Source organism: Salvia splendens, chromosome 17, assembly GCF_004379255.2.
Source record: "Salvia splendens isolate huo1 chromosome 17, SspV2, whole genome shotgun sequence".
NCBI classification, from domain to species: domain Eukaryota; kingdom Viridiplantae; phylum Streptophyta; class Magnoliopsida; order Lamiales; family Lamiaceae; genus Salvia; species Salvia splendens.
The window spans coordinates 3,580,721-3,595,332 of record NC_056048.1 but is presented as its reverse complement, the minus strand read 5'-3'; the positions used below and the strand labels follow the sequence as shown (position 1 = coordinate 3,595,332).

The 14,612-nt window shown below is 38.5% G+C and overlaps 1 protein-coding gene and 1 long non-coding RNA gene across 5 annotated transcripts; both read right to left on the bottom strand.

The window, feature by feature from the left end:
• Positions 1–4,497: 4,497 nt before the first annotated feature.
• On the bottom strand, positions 4,498–9,406 carry LOC121773752 (homeobox-leucine zipper protein MERISTEM L1-like). 4 transcript variants are annotated; one of them, XM_042170667.1, is made up of 12 exons: positions 8,501–9,406; positions 7,959–8,181; positions 7,762–7,879; positions 7,488–7,676; positions 6,980–7,426; positions 6,524–6,625; positions 6,234–6,434; positions 5,993–6,167; positions 5,651–5,922; positions 5,475–5,576; positions 5,009–5,393; positions 4,498–4,813 (listed from the first exon to the last, which is right to left on the bottom strand). In XM_042170667.1, exons 2-11 carry the CDS (start codon positions 8,177–8,179, stop codon positions 5,028–5,030), a joined length of 2,193 nt encoding a protein of 730 aa, XP_042026601.1. In that variant the 5' UTR covers positions 8,180–8,181; positions 8,501–9,406; the 3' UTR covers positions 4,498–4,813; positions 5,009–5,027. The 4 variants fall into 4 exon arrangements, with proteins under 4 accessions (XP_042026601.1, XP_042026602.1, XP_042026603.1 ...); XM_042170668.1 differs by having other exon boundaries at positions 5,475–5,570; positions 8,501–9,405; XM_042170669.1 differs by having other exon boundaries at positions 6,980–7,411; positions 8,501–9,405.
• A 2,577-nt stretch (positions 9,407–11,983) lies between these two features.
• On the bottom strand, positions 11,984–13,559 carry LOC121774111. Its single transcript, XR_006044924.1, has 2 exons — positions 13,528–13,559; positions 11,984–12,214 (listed from the first exon to the last, which is right to left on the bottom strand). It is a non-coding gene; the product is annotated as an uncharacterized LOC121774111 (long non-coding RNA).
• Between the last annotated feature and the right edge of the window lie 1,053 nt (positions 13,560–14,612).

Below are 14,612 nucleotides of genomic sequence, written 5' to 3'. Positions count from 1 at the left end.
AATAACCATACCAGATTTAAAGACTTGGCATCAAAGATTAGGACATCCTGCAGAGGGAAGCTTGAAGGCTCTGATCAAGAATGGCTTGATAGAAGCCAGTGCAGGGGAGACAATGGAAGTTTGTGAGGACTGCTTACTGGGAAAGTCAAATAAGCAGAGCTATCCAACAGGTAAACATAACTCAACTTCCCCCCTTGATTACATACACTCGGATTTCTGGGGCCCTACACCAGTTAAGAGCCTAGGTGGAGGAAAGTACTACATGTCTATTATTGATTATTGGTCAAGGAAAGTCTGGGCATACATATTGAAAGAGAAGTCTGATGCATTCAAGACATTCAGAGATTGGTGTACCGAAATGAGAAATGAAAAAGGCTCAACACCAAAAGTCTTGAGAACAAACAATGGACTGGAGTATCTGTCCAAGGAATTTGACCTTTTTTGTCAAGAAAAGGGGATTAAAAGGCACAAGACTGTCCCAGCAAACCCTCAACAAAATGGGGTTGCTGAGAGATTGAATAGAACCTTGCTTGAGAGAGTAAGATGTATGCTGAGCTCTTCTGGTGTGGGGAGGCATTCTGGGCTGAAGCAGTCTCTACTGCTGCTTACTTAATCAACAAGTGTCCAGCATCTAGGATAGGTGGAGTAGTCCCTGATGAAAGATGGTATGGTGGAAAGCCAGATTATAGCAGACTAAAGCCATTCGGTTGCAAAGCCTTTGCACATCAGAAGCAGGGAAAATTAAATGCTAAAGCCCTCAGATGCATCATGCTAGGATACCAGAAGGGTGTGAAGGGAAATATGCTTTGGTGTCTAGAGCCTGATAATCAAAAGATATTGGTGAGCAAGGATGTGGTCTTCATTGAGCACAAAATGCCTTTTCTGGATAAGAAAGATTAACTTGAAGCTGCTTCTAAGACTGTGAATAATGAAGCTCACTTTGAGGTGGAGAATGCTGATGTTGCTGGAGATAACTATAATGATCTCTCTGATTCTTATGTTGATTATGGTCAAAGTGAGATCACTATTCCAACAAGAGAAAACACAGATGATATGTTGATATCAGGGAAGGATATCAATGAGATAAGAAAGGTCAAGAGCCAGCTAAGTGCCATTTTTGAAATGAAAGATCTTGGAGCTGCCAAAAGAATACTAGGCATGGATATAGTCAGAGATAGAAGTAAGGGGAAACTGTGGCTTTTCCAAACTGACTACATCAACAAGTTTTTGAAGAAATTCAAGGTCGACAACATGAAGAGTACAGCTACTCCTCTGGCAGTTCACTTCAAGCTAACAAAAGATCAGAAACCAAAAGATGAGGTGGAGAAGAAAGAGATGCAGCTGATTCCCTATTCCAACATAGTTGGAAGTATGATGTAAGCTCATGCTATAAGCTCATGATGATTTGTATACGGCCAGACATTGCTCATGCTATAAGCTCTACAAGCAGATACATGGTTGATTATGGGAGGCATCACTGGAATGCTTTGAAATGGATAATGAGATTTCTAAATGGAGCACACAATCTTGGAATCCTATTCACATCAGAAGGTGGAGTTGAAGGGGATCCTCTGGTTGGATACCGTGACTCAGATTATGCAGCCAATGTTGATATTAGAAGATCTCAGACAGGCTATATCTTTACTTTGTATGGTTCGGCCATTTGCTGAAATCAAGTTTGCAGAGTGTAGTGGCTTTGTCTACTACAGAGGCCGAGTATATGCCTCTGACTTCAGCCGTGAAAGAGAGTAAATGGTTGCTTGGATTGATCTCTGAGTTCGGTATAGATCAGAAAAGTGTGGCGGTTCATTGTGACAACAATGGGGCGATTTACTTAGCTAGACACCAAATGTTTCATGAGCGTAGCAAGCACATCGACGTTCGGCTCCATTTCATTAGAGAAGAAGTTGAGAGTGGGAGGATTAAGGTGTTAAAAATTGACACGGCCCACAACCCTGCAGACATGCTCACCAAGCCGTTGAGCAAAGATAAATTTGAGTATTGTTGCAGGCTAGTAAACTTGTATACTGTGGAATTTTGAGAACATCAGGCTATGACCAGCCAAGGTGGAGATTGTTAGCATTATAGGCTGATCAAGGCATGAGCATGGGTGCATGCGTGCGTACGATAAAGCTGCAGACAACGGTGGAGCTGTAGCTTGATCAAGGAGAAAGGAAGATAGCTTGATCAAGGAAAAAGGAAGATAGCCGTTGGAGGCGGTTATGAACTAGCTCGACAAACTTTCGTGAAGATCTCTTTCACTTAAGTTCTAGTATAAGTAGTCAGTTTGTTTACTCATTGTAGTGTGTGTAAAAATCAGTTGTATACATTCACTACTCGATCAATAAGAGTTTTCCGTTCGGTTTTTCAAAACAAGAGTTCATCTTCTACAAACTTGAGTTTTCTTTTGTTCTTCGTTTATAATCTTACAACAATGCCTTTTGTAACAAATTTTCTTTCTTTTTTTGGTGGTTTGTACGTGTGTGTTGCTTTCCCAAGAGGGAATTCTCATACTATGTGAAGAAGATGGAATGTTATAATTATTTTAAGGTACTGAGCTTTGAAGGGTCATTTAAGTTCGAAAGAATCAAAGCCGGATAATACGCCCGTCAGAGAATTTTCAGCCTCATATTTTGTTTTGGTCAATTCTCCGATCCTTCGTTTGAAGCTCGAGTTTCACCTACTGACCCGTATCGAGATAAAATTCAACCCTATCCGGTTGAAACACCTTAAATCCCTCAGCCTATTTTTATATAAATATGTTCACATAAAAGCAAATAAAACTATGCAAAATGTGCATTGATCATATGCAATAATTATTCTTTTATCTAAATAAGTACTACTACTATAATACTCCCTTTTTTTTAGAATAATGAATTATAGAAAAAGATCATCAATTAATGGTTCTGAACCTCAGCCTGCAGGCTATAGTTCCTATACTGAAATACGTTGTTAAATGAACAACAATATATAACATTAGTATCTTGGTATTTATTTACAGTCAAATTTGTTTTATGAGTGTGTGCAATTAGTACTAGTAATGTTAGAAAGGGAAATTGATGTATTTTATTTAATGATAGAGAGTTCTTGGACACTAATATTGTTGTCTCTGCTAATCTCAAAATGGTACAGATTTAAAACAAATTAATTGGTAAAACAAGCTTATTTAGAAAACAAAAAATAATTGGTAGTACAATATATAGCATGATAAATTCGTAGCTACTTTATAGGACTATGTCTCGATACATTAATTCTAGCCTCTATGTAAATTATTTTTCACCTAAGACAATCTGAGGCATTATTATACATCTGCAGCAGAAAGTGACTAGACCTTATATTAATGGTACCTACTTATATATTTTTCGATCAACAAATTTGGTGAGGGACAAACATAACGGTAATTTTTGAACTTGTTACATCTATGTATCGACGACTGCCTACATAGTTTTAAATCATATATACCAAACTATAATAAGGAGTATAATTTTGATATCGGCTATATACAACCATTTGTTCAATTTTTTTGCATACTGAAAGTTGTGTTAAATATTTATAGTATAGTATGCTATTTATCCATCCTGTTATCTATACACTAATTCACTAAATGATTTGATAATTATATTATGTAATATGATGGGAGGAGTTTTCATAATCAAAATGCAATTATATCCATTATACGGGAGGGGAAAAATAAGTAGCTAATGCAATCATATAAAGACAGTAACCAGCTATATACATATAACTATATAATTTTTCTGTTATACTACATGCATGATTTGAAAAATATATCTTATGTAATATAATTGTGCTAAAAGTACAGTTTATTCTTTTAATATATTCTGATTCTTTTTAGTATATCAAGGGAGGAGTTTTGATAATTTGAATGCAATTTTATCCATTATATGGAAGGGGGGACTAAATAAGTAGCTAATGGCTATGAAGGCAATAACCAGCAATTTTATCCGTTATATGGAAAGAAATAAATAAGTATACCTAATACTATGAAGGCAAATAAAAGCCTATTTCTGATTGATGATGTGATAAGTTTTGCTTAGCTATATCTTTTCTATATATATGTCATTAGAAATGTGATCAAATACAAATTCTAAATATTGTACAAACTCTAAACTATGATCTAAGCCGTTAGAAAATATCAACAGATGATAAAATAATAGTAACAAAAAATGTCAACGGTTGATGTTGTGTTGACATTGTGTTGACATCAAAATCTTGAAATTTCACACTGTGTTGACATTGTATTGATACTGTGTTGAAAAGTTTGAAGTTTGTACAATATATGAGTTTGTATTTTATCACAACCCTATGTCATTAAGCATGCATACTATATCCCTCCTAAAATCATTTAAATACATAAAACAATACCATAATTTCATAGAATCTAATGGGTTAATGGGCCTAAGAGAACTCTAAGTTGTCCTACAAGTATAATGAATATTCATACCAAGAGTTAAATAATTAAAAAATGCAAGACAGAAATAGAAATGCAAGATTGCTTCATAGATTGAAATGATACTATAAAATAGAAATGTAACAAAAAAAAAATGGAAAATAAATTGTAGTTGGTTAATAAGAAGCAAGTTCTTTGGGCTACTTATACTTAAAACCTTAACTGAAATAAAATGAAAGAAATTAGTTGGCAAAGAAAAGAGTCGCAACACATTTGAGCAGCACACCATTAGAGCTAGGTCTTCTTTATTTTACTCTGGTCTCCAGTTAACGGACCGAGTCGATACTCGAACCCTAATCGCCTGCCGCTGTGGCGCGTTCTTGACTTCACCCCGTCACTCCTTTCCTACGAAAAACAAATCATCGCTCTGTTTAATTTCCTCGTTTTGTTAAAAAAAAGATAAACGTAATTATAAAATATACATAATCTCTTAACTTGTCGTATCGCGCCAAAAAAATTAAACAAGCCGTAAAATTAGTGAAAAATAAAATTAAAAATTATACTATGATTAATGAAAGATGGAGTTAGTTAGGTAGTTACATGAGGGTGGTTGCTAGTGCTACGCGGCGTCGCATACCACGGCGCTCTTAATCCTCTCCACGGTGCATTTGATGAGACTATTCACCGTTGCCACGGATCCCAACGAAAGCTTGGCAGTCGGAATGGAGTCAACAAGTATCTGGAACGCCACCGTGAGGAGCGATCCGCCCGAACCCACCTCAGGGATTCCGCCATCTTCCTCACTTGGTCCATCAGGGAGTATGGCGAAACCCGAGGGGAGGAGGGCGACATAGTCAGGGTCTCCCCCACTTAGCACGACGTTCATCGCGTGAATATCTACAGGAGCGTAGATCACGTACGATCCCGTCTCATCAGTGCTGCTCTCTTGCAGTATCAGCATGTTGCTCTGGCTCGAATTCGCGCTCTGAAAAAAATGTAATTCACATTTTAGTACGCGACCAAACAGAAGAACTCATCCATTTAATTTATTGTTTATTATTCTTACGTTGACGCGGAGCAGGGAGACCGAGTTTCCTGGATCGCGGCCGTTGGCAATGTGCGCCATTTCTTGAACAAGGCCGCCGTTCGACAAGATGTCCCACTTCGTCCGTAGGAGCAAAAGCGTGTTAGTTGGATTCATTACGCGGAAATTGATTAATAGTGAATAAGTAGATGATATACCTCGTTTCTGGCATTCTCGTCGCGCAGGAAGTTGAAGACGCGCTTAGGCGGGACAGGGATCCAGAAGGAAGTAGCAGCGCTGAGCACGATACCGGGTGGCCTGCCTGGATCATCCATGCTCTTTCTAGTCATCACACGAACATCATCCGCGCCTATTCCCGACAGCGTTGTCCAAGTATGCGCAGTCGAAGCTCCCACGCCCGTGCAGAAACTCGTCACCATCCTCTCTGCCAGCTTCAGCATGCTCTTCCTACCTTCCGGCGAAGATATCACTGCAGCACACATCATTATGATTAGTCGCAACGCGAAATTATTGAGCGTGCAAAGTGAATGAAACCGTACCTCCAACGTTGCCTGCAGAGATATTATTAGCCATCACACTAGCTAGGCGCTCGCATTGCCTGTCAAGAGTCGCGACCCAGCGCTTCGCCCCAAATGCGAGCCCAGAATTCACCAGTGCCTTGTAGATGCTGTGGACAGCCCGGTCGTCCACCTCCACATGTTCAATCCATGTCACCTACCAAATTAAAACAATTAATTGATTGGTATATATGGTTATATGTTTCTCAGTTAGTACACATACTTTAGAGTATCCATTAGGAAGTTCCTGGATCAGACAGCCAGACGGCCGGCGCCTGCATCTTGAGATCGAAGCAGGCCTCAAGTTGTCTAAAGAGACATCAACAACGGCCCAAGTCCCGTCGTGGTGTTGCTTGCAGTACCTCACGAAGTAATTCTCCCGAGTCGGGACCAAAGGAGAAGGCACTTGGAATTCAGCAGTCATCTAATGAAAACAACAACCACATTACTTATCCACACATCTATATAAACATAACATAATCAATCATGATACATATATAAACATAAACATACCACTTGTAAAGCTCCATTGTAGTTCCCTGCAACACCAGTAGACAACACCTCCAAAGTCGCAGATCGCGAAACAATGCTAGCAAACACATTCGACCATTGGTTCTGCAATCAAAATCAAAATCAAAATCAAAATCAAAATCAAAATCAAAATAAATTAAGCATTTAAATTATACTCCCTCCGTCCCCGAATAAGAGTCGTTAATTTCCATTTTGGACCGTCCCCCATTAAGAGTCACTCTTCATTTTTACCATAAATTGTAGTAGGCCCCACATTCCACTAACTCACTCCACTCACATTTTATTATAAAACCAATATAAAAAAGTGGGTCCCACATTCCACTAACTTTTTCAACCAACTTTTCTCTACATTTCTTAAAACTCGTGCCCGGTCAAACAACGACTCCTATTAGGGGACGGAGGGAGTATATAAATGAGAAAAAATTAAATTAATCATACCACATCCATCAAGATCTCAACAAGGCTAATGTGGTTCATGATGACCACAGCCGACTCGCGGGAGGCCTCAGATTTCAACCCTAACGGCTTGGGGCCGATCCCGCGAGGGAAGGTCCTTGCATACTCCTCCTCACTGAAAAGCTCCACACCATTCTCAGTGGTTTGCAGCCACAAGGGCTCACCAGCTTGAGCCATCCTGACGAGTTCCTCCATTGCTGCGACCGCCAACTCAATTATCACGGGCTTATCAGCTTCAGTAGGGCCCGAGACAGACCTGAGAAGATCACCAGCTCCAAAAACATCCCCAGCCTCAGCAGCAAAGCTCCCAACTCCAAGATCAAGTGACCGAGACGAGCCCGGGGCTAAGGGAGGATAGGTTGGCAGCATTGGCTTCCCAACATATTTCGCAGCAATCCCAGAAATCCTATCAATCTGCATATTCCCAATCTGCAGATAATTAAACATACGTTGAGTGAACATGTTGAGCATCTTGTTTCCGAATACTTACCTCTTCTCGTAGACGAGCGTTTTCGATCCTGAGATGCTGCTCGTCGAACGACATCTCGCCAATGGCAGCTGTGCCGCCGCAGTTAGGGCAAGTGGCGTTTCCGAGAGCCTCCTTGTAGCGAATATTCTCTGCGCGAAGCTTCTCGTTGTCGTTCCTCAGTTGAGAATTCTCATGGCGCTCATGATGCGCCTGCGTATATAAGCTTCTTTTTAATAACTGATAGAAAATCAGGAAATTAAAGACGGAGATATATACATATATGTAAATACTTCACCTTCATTTGGGTGCGTTTGTTCTGGAACCAGAACTTAACCTGCAGCGGCTCTAGCCCCAGACGACGGCCGAGCTCCTTCCTCTGCTTGTCGTCCGGGTGAGGGCATTCATTGAAGAATCTGCAAGAGTACTAATTTGAGCAAAGAAAAAAAAAGATAAAAGTTGAGATAAAGATAAGAATTAGTAGAAAAAGCTTACGATTCCATTTCCTGGATCTGGAGCTGAGTGTGGCGATGGTATCTCTTCTTCTTCGGGCGTTGATTCGGATCCTGTTCATCGCCGGATGGCACCTCCATGATATCAGTTCCGGATCTGCTCTCGTACTCCTCGTCTCTTATCGGATCCATCTCGTTTTCCGGCGTCTTCTGCGCCATCTCCAGCAAGTGGTGGTGGCCATCGAACATATTTGGCTGAAACATATCTGTCACACATATCAAGCCTTATTAATGACTCATAGAAAAACGCAACCATCACTTAAAAAAAGAAAGTAACTAAACAAAGGTACAAGCATAGAACATTTGATTAAAAACGGAAAGAGAAACACAATCTTGAAGCATTAAGATGTTAATAACAAAGATCTATACATATTTATCAGCATTTCTTCGACATTGAGAAAGTAAATAAACTTGATTAATGGACTAATCAGATCTCTAGTGTTTCCACATTGAGAAAGAGTGTTGAAATAAAATGAATAACAAGAGAAATTGTAATTCAATTTTGAAGAGAGCCTTAAAACTCACCAGCTATTCTTTCTAGCAGAGCTTCGGGATTATTCGGGTGGCCGGAGAATTTTATTCAAACGGAGAAGATGGCATGAAGCACAACCAAATAAACCCTAAGAAAGTGTGGTGTGGTGTGGTGTGGTGTAAAACTCTGGCAAATGGGGGTTTATATAGGAGATGGAGAGTTGGGATGGGTTTCTAAAAGTAAGTGTAGAGATTCTCTGGCAGAGGGGGGAAAGAAAAGCAAATGGGATAGTTACATGTAACAACAGACTAGCGATGGACGCCTTTTGTTTGCTTGTTTCTTTTAAGGTTTGATGCACTTTTCCATTTCCTGGTTTTGGGGTTCAAAACAAGACTTTCTAATCTCCATTGTCGTGACGTGCCAATGCACTCAAACACTCAAACAAGAAATTGTATTTAGCAGGGAAGGTTTTTCTTTTTCCAGTGTGAACTCAAATTTGCCACTCTATTTTTTTAGACCGTTGCTAGTCGTAACCGCCCACGGGATTAACCAAAAAATAAAACAGGAATGTGAGAAAAAAGGCGAAAATTAAGGTGGTTTTTTGAATCGAATGAAATGGATTTACTTTTTATAAATGAAATGGGATGAAAACCCTTATCTGGAATTAGGGTTTTCTGTGAGAGAGAGATGACTATCGGAGATAAGGAGATTGGAGTGAAGGGAGGTGTAGAGATGAAGAGATTTGTGGTTTTATTACAACGGTGCTTTTCTTGTGAGTGGAATTTAGGTGAGAATTGTTTGGATACAGCGAGGAGAGGAAAAGGACATGAAAAAAAATAGTGGGAGAGAGAAGGGAAAAAAGTTAGAAGTGGTTGAAGGAGAAGGAGAAGGTGAAGAAGACGAAGGAGGGATGATGAAGAAGAAGATGCGGCAGGAATGGAGTAATTGCAGAGAGGGTGTGATGGCATTAATGGTGGGGGTGGGGTGGTTTTATTGCAAGGCTTTGGGGTTGGTATATGATGTTTAAATTTCCTCTGCTTGTATGGTGAATCCCAGTTAATTCTTCTCTTTCCTTTTTTCCAATTTTCTCACTCCACTCACTCTCCATACAACTCACTTCCTACTGGATCCATTTTTATTTTTATTTTTTCTAATTTATTTAGATGCTTGCATTTTTGAATTCTCTTGTTTCGTTTTGGTATAATCCGGGCAGTTATGAAGTTACTATACACAAAAAAATTAGAAAGTAGTATGCCGGTATAGTAAGAAATATAGAGTTAGGGATCGGGTGTATGTAATGCAAAATAAAATCATGTTGAATTGAATCAAAATCTCACATTTGGTTTCATTTGTTTGTATATTTATGTGTGAATTAGTGTCGAATGTAGGTAGGGTCGGTTGGGATCGGACACAGTGAAGGTCGTCGCGGATTTGCTGACGTTGTGGTCTGTCATTTTCGGTTGAAGAAGTTATTTTTTACTTTTTGCAGTCGCGTCGAGAGGTTTTCGTTGGTGAGTCAGAGATCGCGTCGAGGGACCTTCGAAAACGGAAAGGGGTGATGTCGAAGATCACGCTGCAGACGGCCTATGTCCCGGTGCAGAAGAGGATCGTGGACGTCAGATGTCAACCCGACTGCTAAAAACAAAACTTTCTATTAAGCCTGTATAAAGTTCCTTATTACACGCATCCGTACATAAACATCCGACAGAATAGTATCAAAGTTTATGTATTCAAGCATTTAAGAGATCTTACAGAAAATCTGTCGTGAGAATCTTCTGTGTGGTCGACAACACCCTGTCATGTCGTACGTAATGGAATTTTACGTCCCTCGTATGCTGACGATAGGGTCGGTCGATCCCATCGACCCAGTCTACGTGAACTATAGTGCATGCATGGTCTACACGGATGTACCTACGTCGAAATAAAGAAAATAATTAAATAAAAAATAAACGAGGTAGATTAGGGTGCATAGATGATCTTACATGGGTAGAATTTAATAGATGATTGCAATACAAAATCTAATTAATTATGCATTAATCTAATTCATTAGTACATATTATTCACATATGGAATTACTATCAATAAAAAAACACTCTCTTAATTTTATAATAAAGAAAAAAATAAAATGTTGGACAGTATGTATGAAATGGATACATTATACTCCCTCAGTCCCATTAAATATGCAACATTTGCTTTTCAGCACGGAATTTTATATAGTGTTGTTTTGTGAGTTAATGAAGAAAGAGTAAAGTAAGAGAAGAAAAAGTAGAGAGAGTATTGTTTCTATTTTTAGAAACGTTTCATTTTTAATGAGACAAACTAAAAAAGAAAACGTTTCATTTCTAATGGGACAGATGGAGTATGATAGTTCTATGAAGTTAATTGATACTCCATCGTACATAAATAACATAACATTCACGGGGATGTACCACTGTTAATTAGCATGAAACATTTAATTAGTAGGAATCTCATAAAGCCCTCCTCAATCAATGTTTATGAGACAGAAAGTAATAATCCCAAGCTAAACACCATGCCTGATTAAGTTGGACCAAAATAAATTCTCCATATATAGTTAAGGAGTTGTCTCACAATATTTGATCAATAAAACTTCCTATAACAGAATTTTTATGGCATATTGGCATTAGGTAAGTGAATCAATAAATTATTGTAATTCAAAATTACTTTGTACTTAATTATGACATTTCACTTAATAAAGTGCCAGTAATTCTATGAAGATAAAATTAATATTCAATTTTGCATCTCTTTTGGTTGGAGTGTTGTATGATGAGCCTTCAAATTTCTTTCTACTATTTATACTAACAAAACATGTAGTATAAGTAGTTACTATAGTATGATTTGTATTCAATACTTTGTTTCTCTCTCCAAATTTCAGTCATTTATTTTTCAGTTATCATTGGTATAATAATTGAAACCTCCAACAAAGACTATAGTAATTACTCCATTCAAATATTGATTTTCGCCAGGTTGCAAACATTCTTTGAATCGGATTTCTCACCTTGAAATGAATAAGGTATACTACTAGACTAACATATTCTCCACTCGGCGTGAAAATACGAAAATGCCGATATACCGAATTTATTATACGGGAAAAATATTAAAAAATATCGAATTTTTGGTATACCACAATTTCCAATAAAGTATGATACTTTACCGAAATATTTCAGAACAGTAACGATATGTAATACCCGCTTCTTACATTACCCCTTTTCCTTCATGTTTAAAGGTCAAACTAGAGAATGACGCTCTCTAGTTTCGTTGATTGAAATGGAACTCGTGACCCCTTTGTTGATACTTGATATTGTTAGTTCACAAAACAAAAATTTAAGAGATAATCGAACGAACTATACCAATCTAATGTATGTTATGAAATAAAAGGAACGTATACAAGGATATGTGTAACACCCCTTACCCGATTAATTTAATAATCGAATAAGTGATGTCACCTTTCAGTACCAATCCCGACTTAACAGAAAATCCTTGATTCTTTTTTTATATACAGAGAGATATTATTTTCCTTTACTTGGCAAACGGAAAAACTGCTATATATCGTCTGAAATTAGACCATAAACCTGTTTCCGAAAGTCTATATATATATTTATACAACCTGGATAGCGAAGTAAATGAAACGTCTGAACTACATTACACTTTCTATACATGCCACATCTAGAACATCTGAAAGAATTTTCCGAACACAAAAAGGTTGGCTAGTGACCCGACTTGAACAGCTGTACATCGAAAGAATTAATCTGCAGGGGGAAAAAGAGGAATGGAATGAGCTTCAACAAGCCCAGTAGTATAATCAACATTAGAGCCTAATTTCCGGAGTTAAGTAAACGTTATGCAACCTATGTGTTTTCATTATTATTAATCCAGAAAACACTCCAAAGCCTACCTCATCATATCTATTTACATATGTCTAGTATCAGAAACCCCCAACATCATAATCATAAGTTTAGGTCATCATTCCTGGATCTCATGGAATTTACCAGATACATAGTCACATATAAATCCATAAACCAATAAGATAGAACACAAAGTAAAGTGCACATCACCAATTATCGAGTTAACCACAGAATATGTCACAATATTAATTATAAACCAATGCGTATACAGATCGTCAACATTCTCATAACCATATACATATCAAAATAACCAACAATAAAAGTCTGACCTTTCCTCCTTTGATTTCTTGGGACTTTCTGAAGGCATAATCATATAATCTCATAATATACCAATAAACATGATCAATTATCAATTGCTAGTGTCGAGCAACATCATAACTTCATACAACGTCAAATCATATCAAACAATGTCAGATTCACCCTTTTTGCATCAGAGGATCATTAGCATCAGAATATATCATTTAGCATCACATAATATCGTTTTTCACATAAGAATATAGTTTTCACATATCCAAACACATATAACAAAATCTGCTCTCATGTACCAGGTTTATCATAACACATAACAATCACCATTGTTCTCACATATCAGAACACATATAGCCCCATTAAGTACTTAGTGACAAACTAGGGTACGCGGACCATATTAGAAACAGAATCAGATACAGACGCGGCCATGGTCCTCGAGAGGACGCCGCACAGACCACCCATTAGGGTGCAGACAGATAATCAGACCACCCATTAGGGTGCATATCATACAGATCAGATAGGGGCCCATCAGATAACAGACGATCCTCGCTTCGGTTATCCAGAAGACGAGAGATTACAGATAATGCAGCGCTGCTGTCCTATGGCATGCCAATTGTACCCACAGAACACACTCAAGCACGGGGCGTAAACACAGTCAAATATACTCATTTTCATATCAATACTCATTTTCAATAATTACTAACATAACACATCAGCATCTTCTTTTCATACCATATCAGATCAGATAAACAGATTAATTTTCAACTCTCACAATACCATCGCATATACAAAATTCACATATTTCACGTCATAAATAACATATACAGATCACATAAAAGCACATAAGATTCTATATGCAATAGCGTAGACTTAATTCAGGAATTAAGACCTAATGTAGAATACACTACCTCGAGTCCAAGGAGCCTTGACATCGAAATCCCAAGTTCATGTTTCTCCTTGCACGTGTTACCTTACCATTTCACATATATATTCCATGCATCAACATCTTCACAAAATTTTCGGGCCGTTACAATATGAAGTTGTTCTCCTTGAACGAAAATGCTCACATACATTTCAATAAAATACATTAACCTATATGATCATCTCACGGGTAAATTATGAATGGAAAGAAAGGAATATGGGAGACTATACTATTACAAATACTCATGAAAGGACCAAAAGCATAAGGAAATAAAATATTGTTTTGCTTGCACTTTGGGCCTCTTTTTCCAAGCCCAAATCACAGCCCGTGTCCGAACAGCCCATCGGGCCCAGGGCAGCGAACCCATGCCACGGACAGCAATGTGGCAGCCAAGTCACATCTTCCTCCTGCAAGATAAAACAAGTGTTAATGGCTAAGGAACAAGAGGAATTAAGGAAACTACTATTAGGAGAAAAGGGGCAACCCTTCTTTAGCAATAAGAGACGAAACTCACCAATAAGGGCAAGTCAAATCCTGAAATCCTCCACACATATAGCAGCACCTGAAATCTGCTTTGTACCGGCCACCAAGTAGCCATATGGGAACAAGATGAAGCTAACAACCAAGTACCTAGTACCACCAAATAACATCAAAATATCTTAAATTAAAGTGCTGCAAAGTGGATCAAATGAAGAGATATGCTGCAAAGTAGAGACAAACTACAGTATCAGCCATTTAATTCACCCAAGTACACCAAAGCTTGCCTATAAGAACACCCGTGCCACCATCAAATTTCCCTCCCACACACTTAGAAGTTTCAGCCACAATAGCGAGTTGAGAGTTAGAGAGATTGGAGGATAACAGTGAGCCTAGCAAGTGAGTAGAGTTCTGCAGAGTTCCTGCAGGCAATTTCCTACCCTCCATAGGAACCAAAAAACAAGAGAGCAAGCTGTGAGTCTGTTAAGAGCCTCCTGCTCCTAACGGTGAATTCTGTCCGAATTCACAACTATAACACCACAATTCCGGCGCCCTCGTTTAAGGGGTCGGCGGACAAATGATAGGGCTGGCACG

Coding starts and splice junctions, on each gene's coding strand:
- LOC121773752 (XM_042170667.1), bottom strand. CDS start 8,179: ATGTTTCAGCCAAATATGTTCGATGGCCACCACCACTTGCTGGAGATG. Junction 7,880..7,958: donor CAGATCCAGGAAATGGAATC/GTAAGCTTTTTC, acceptor GTACTCTTGCAG/ATTCTTCAATGAATGCCCTC. Junction 5,577..5,650: donor ACGAGAATGCCAGAAACGAG/GTATATCATCTA, acceptor TTGCTCCTACGG/ACGAAGTGGGACATCTTGTC.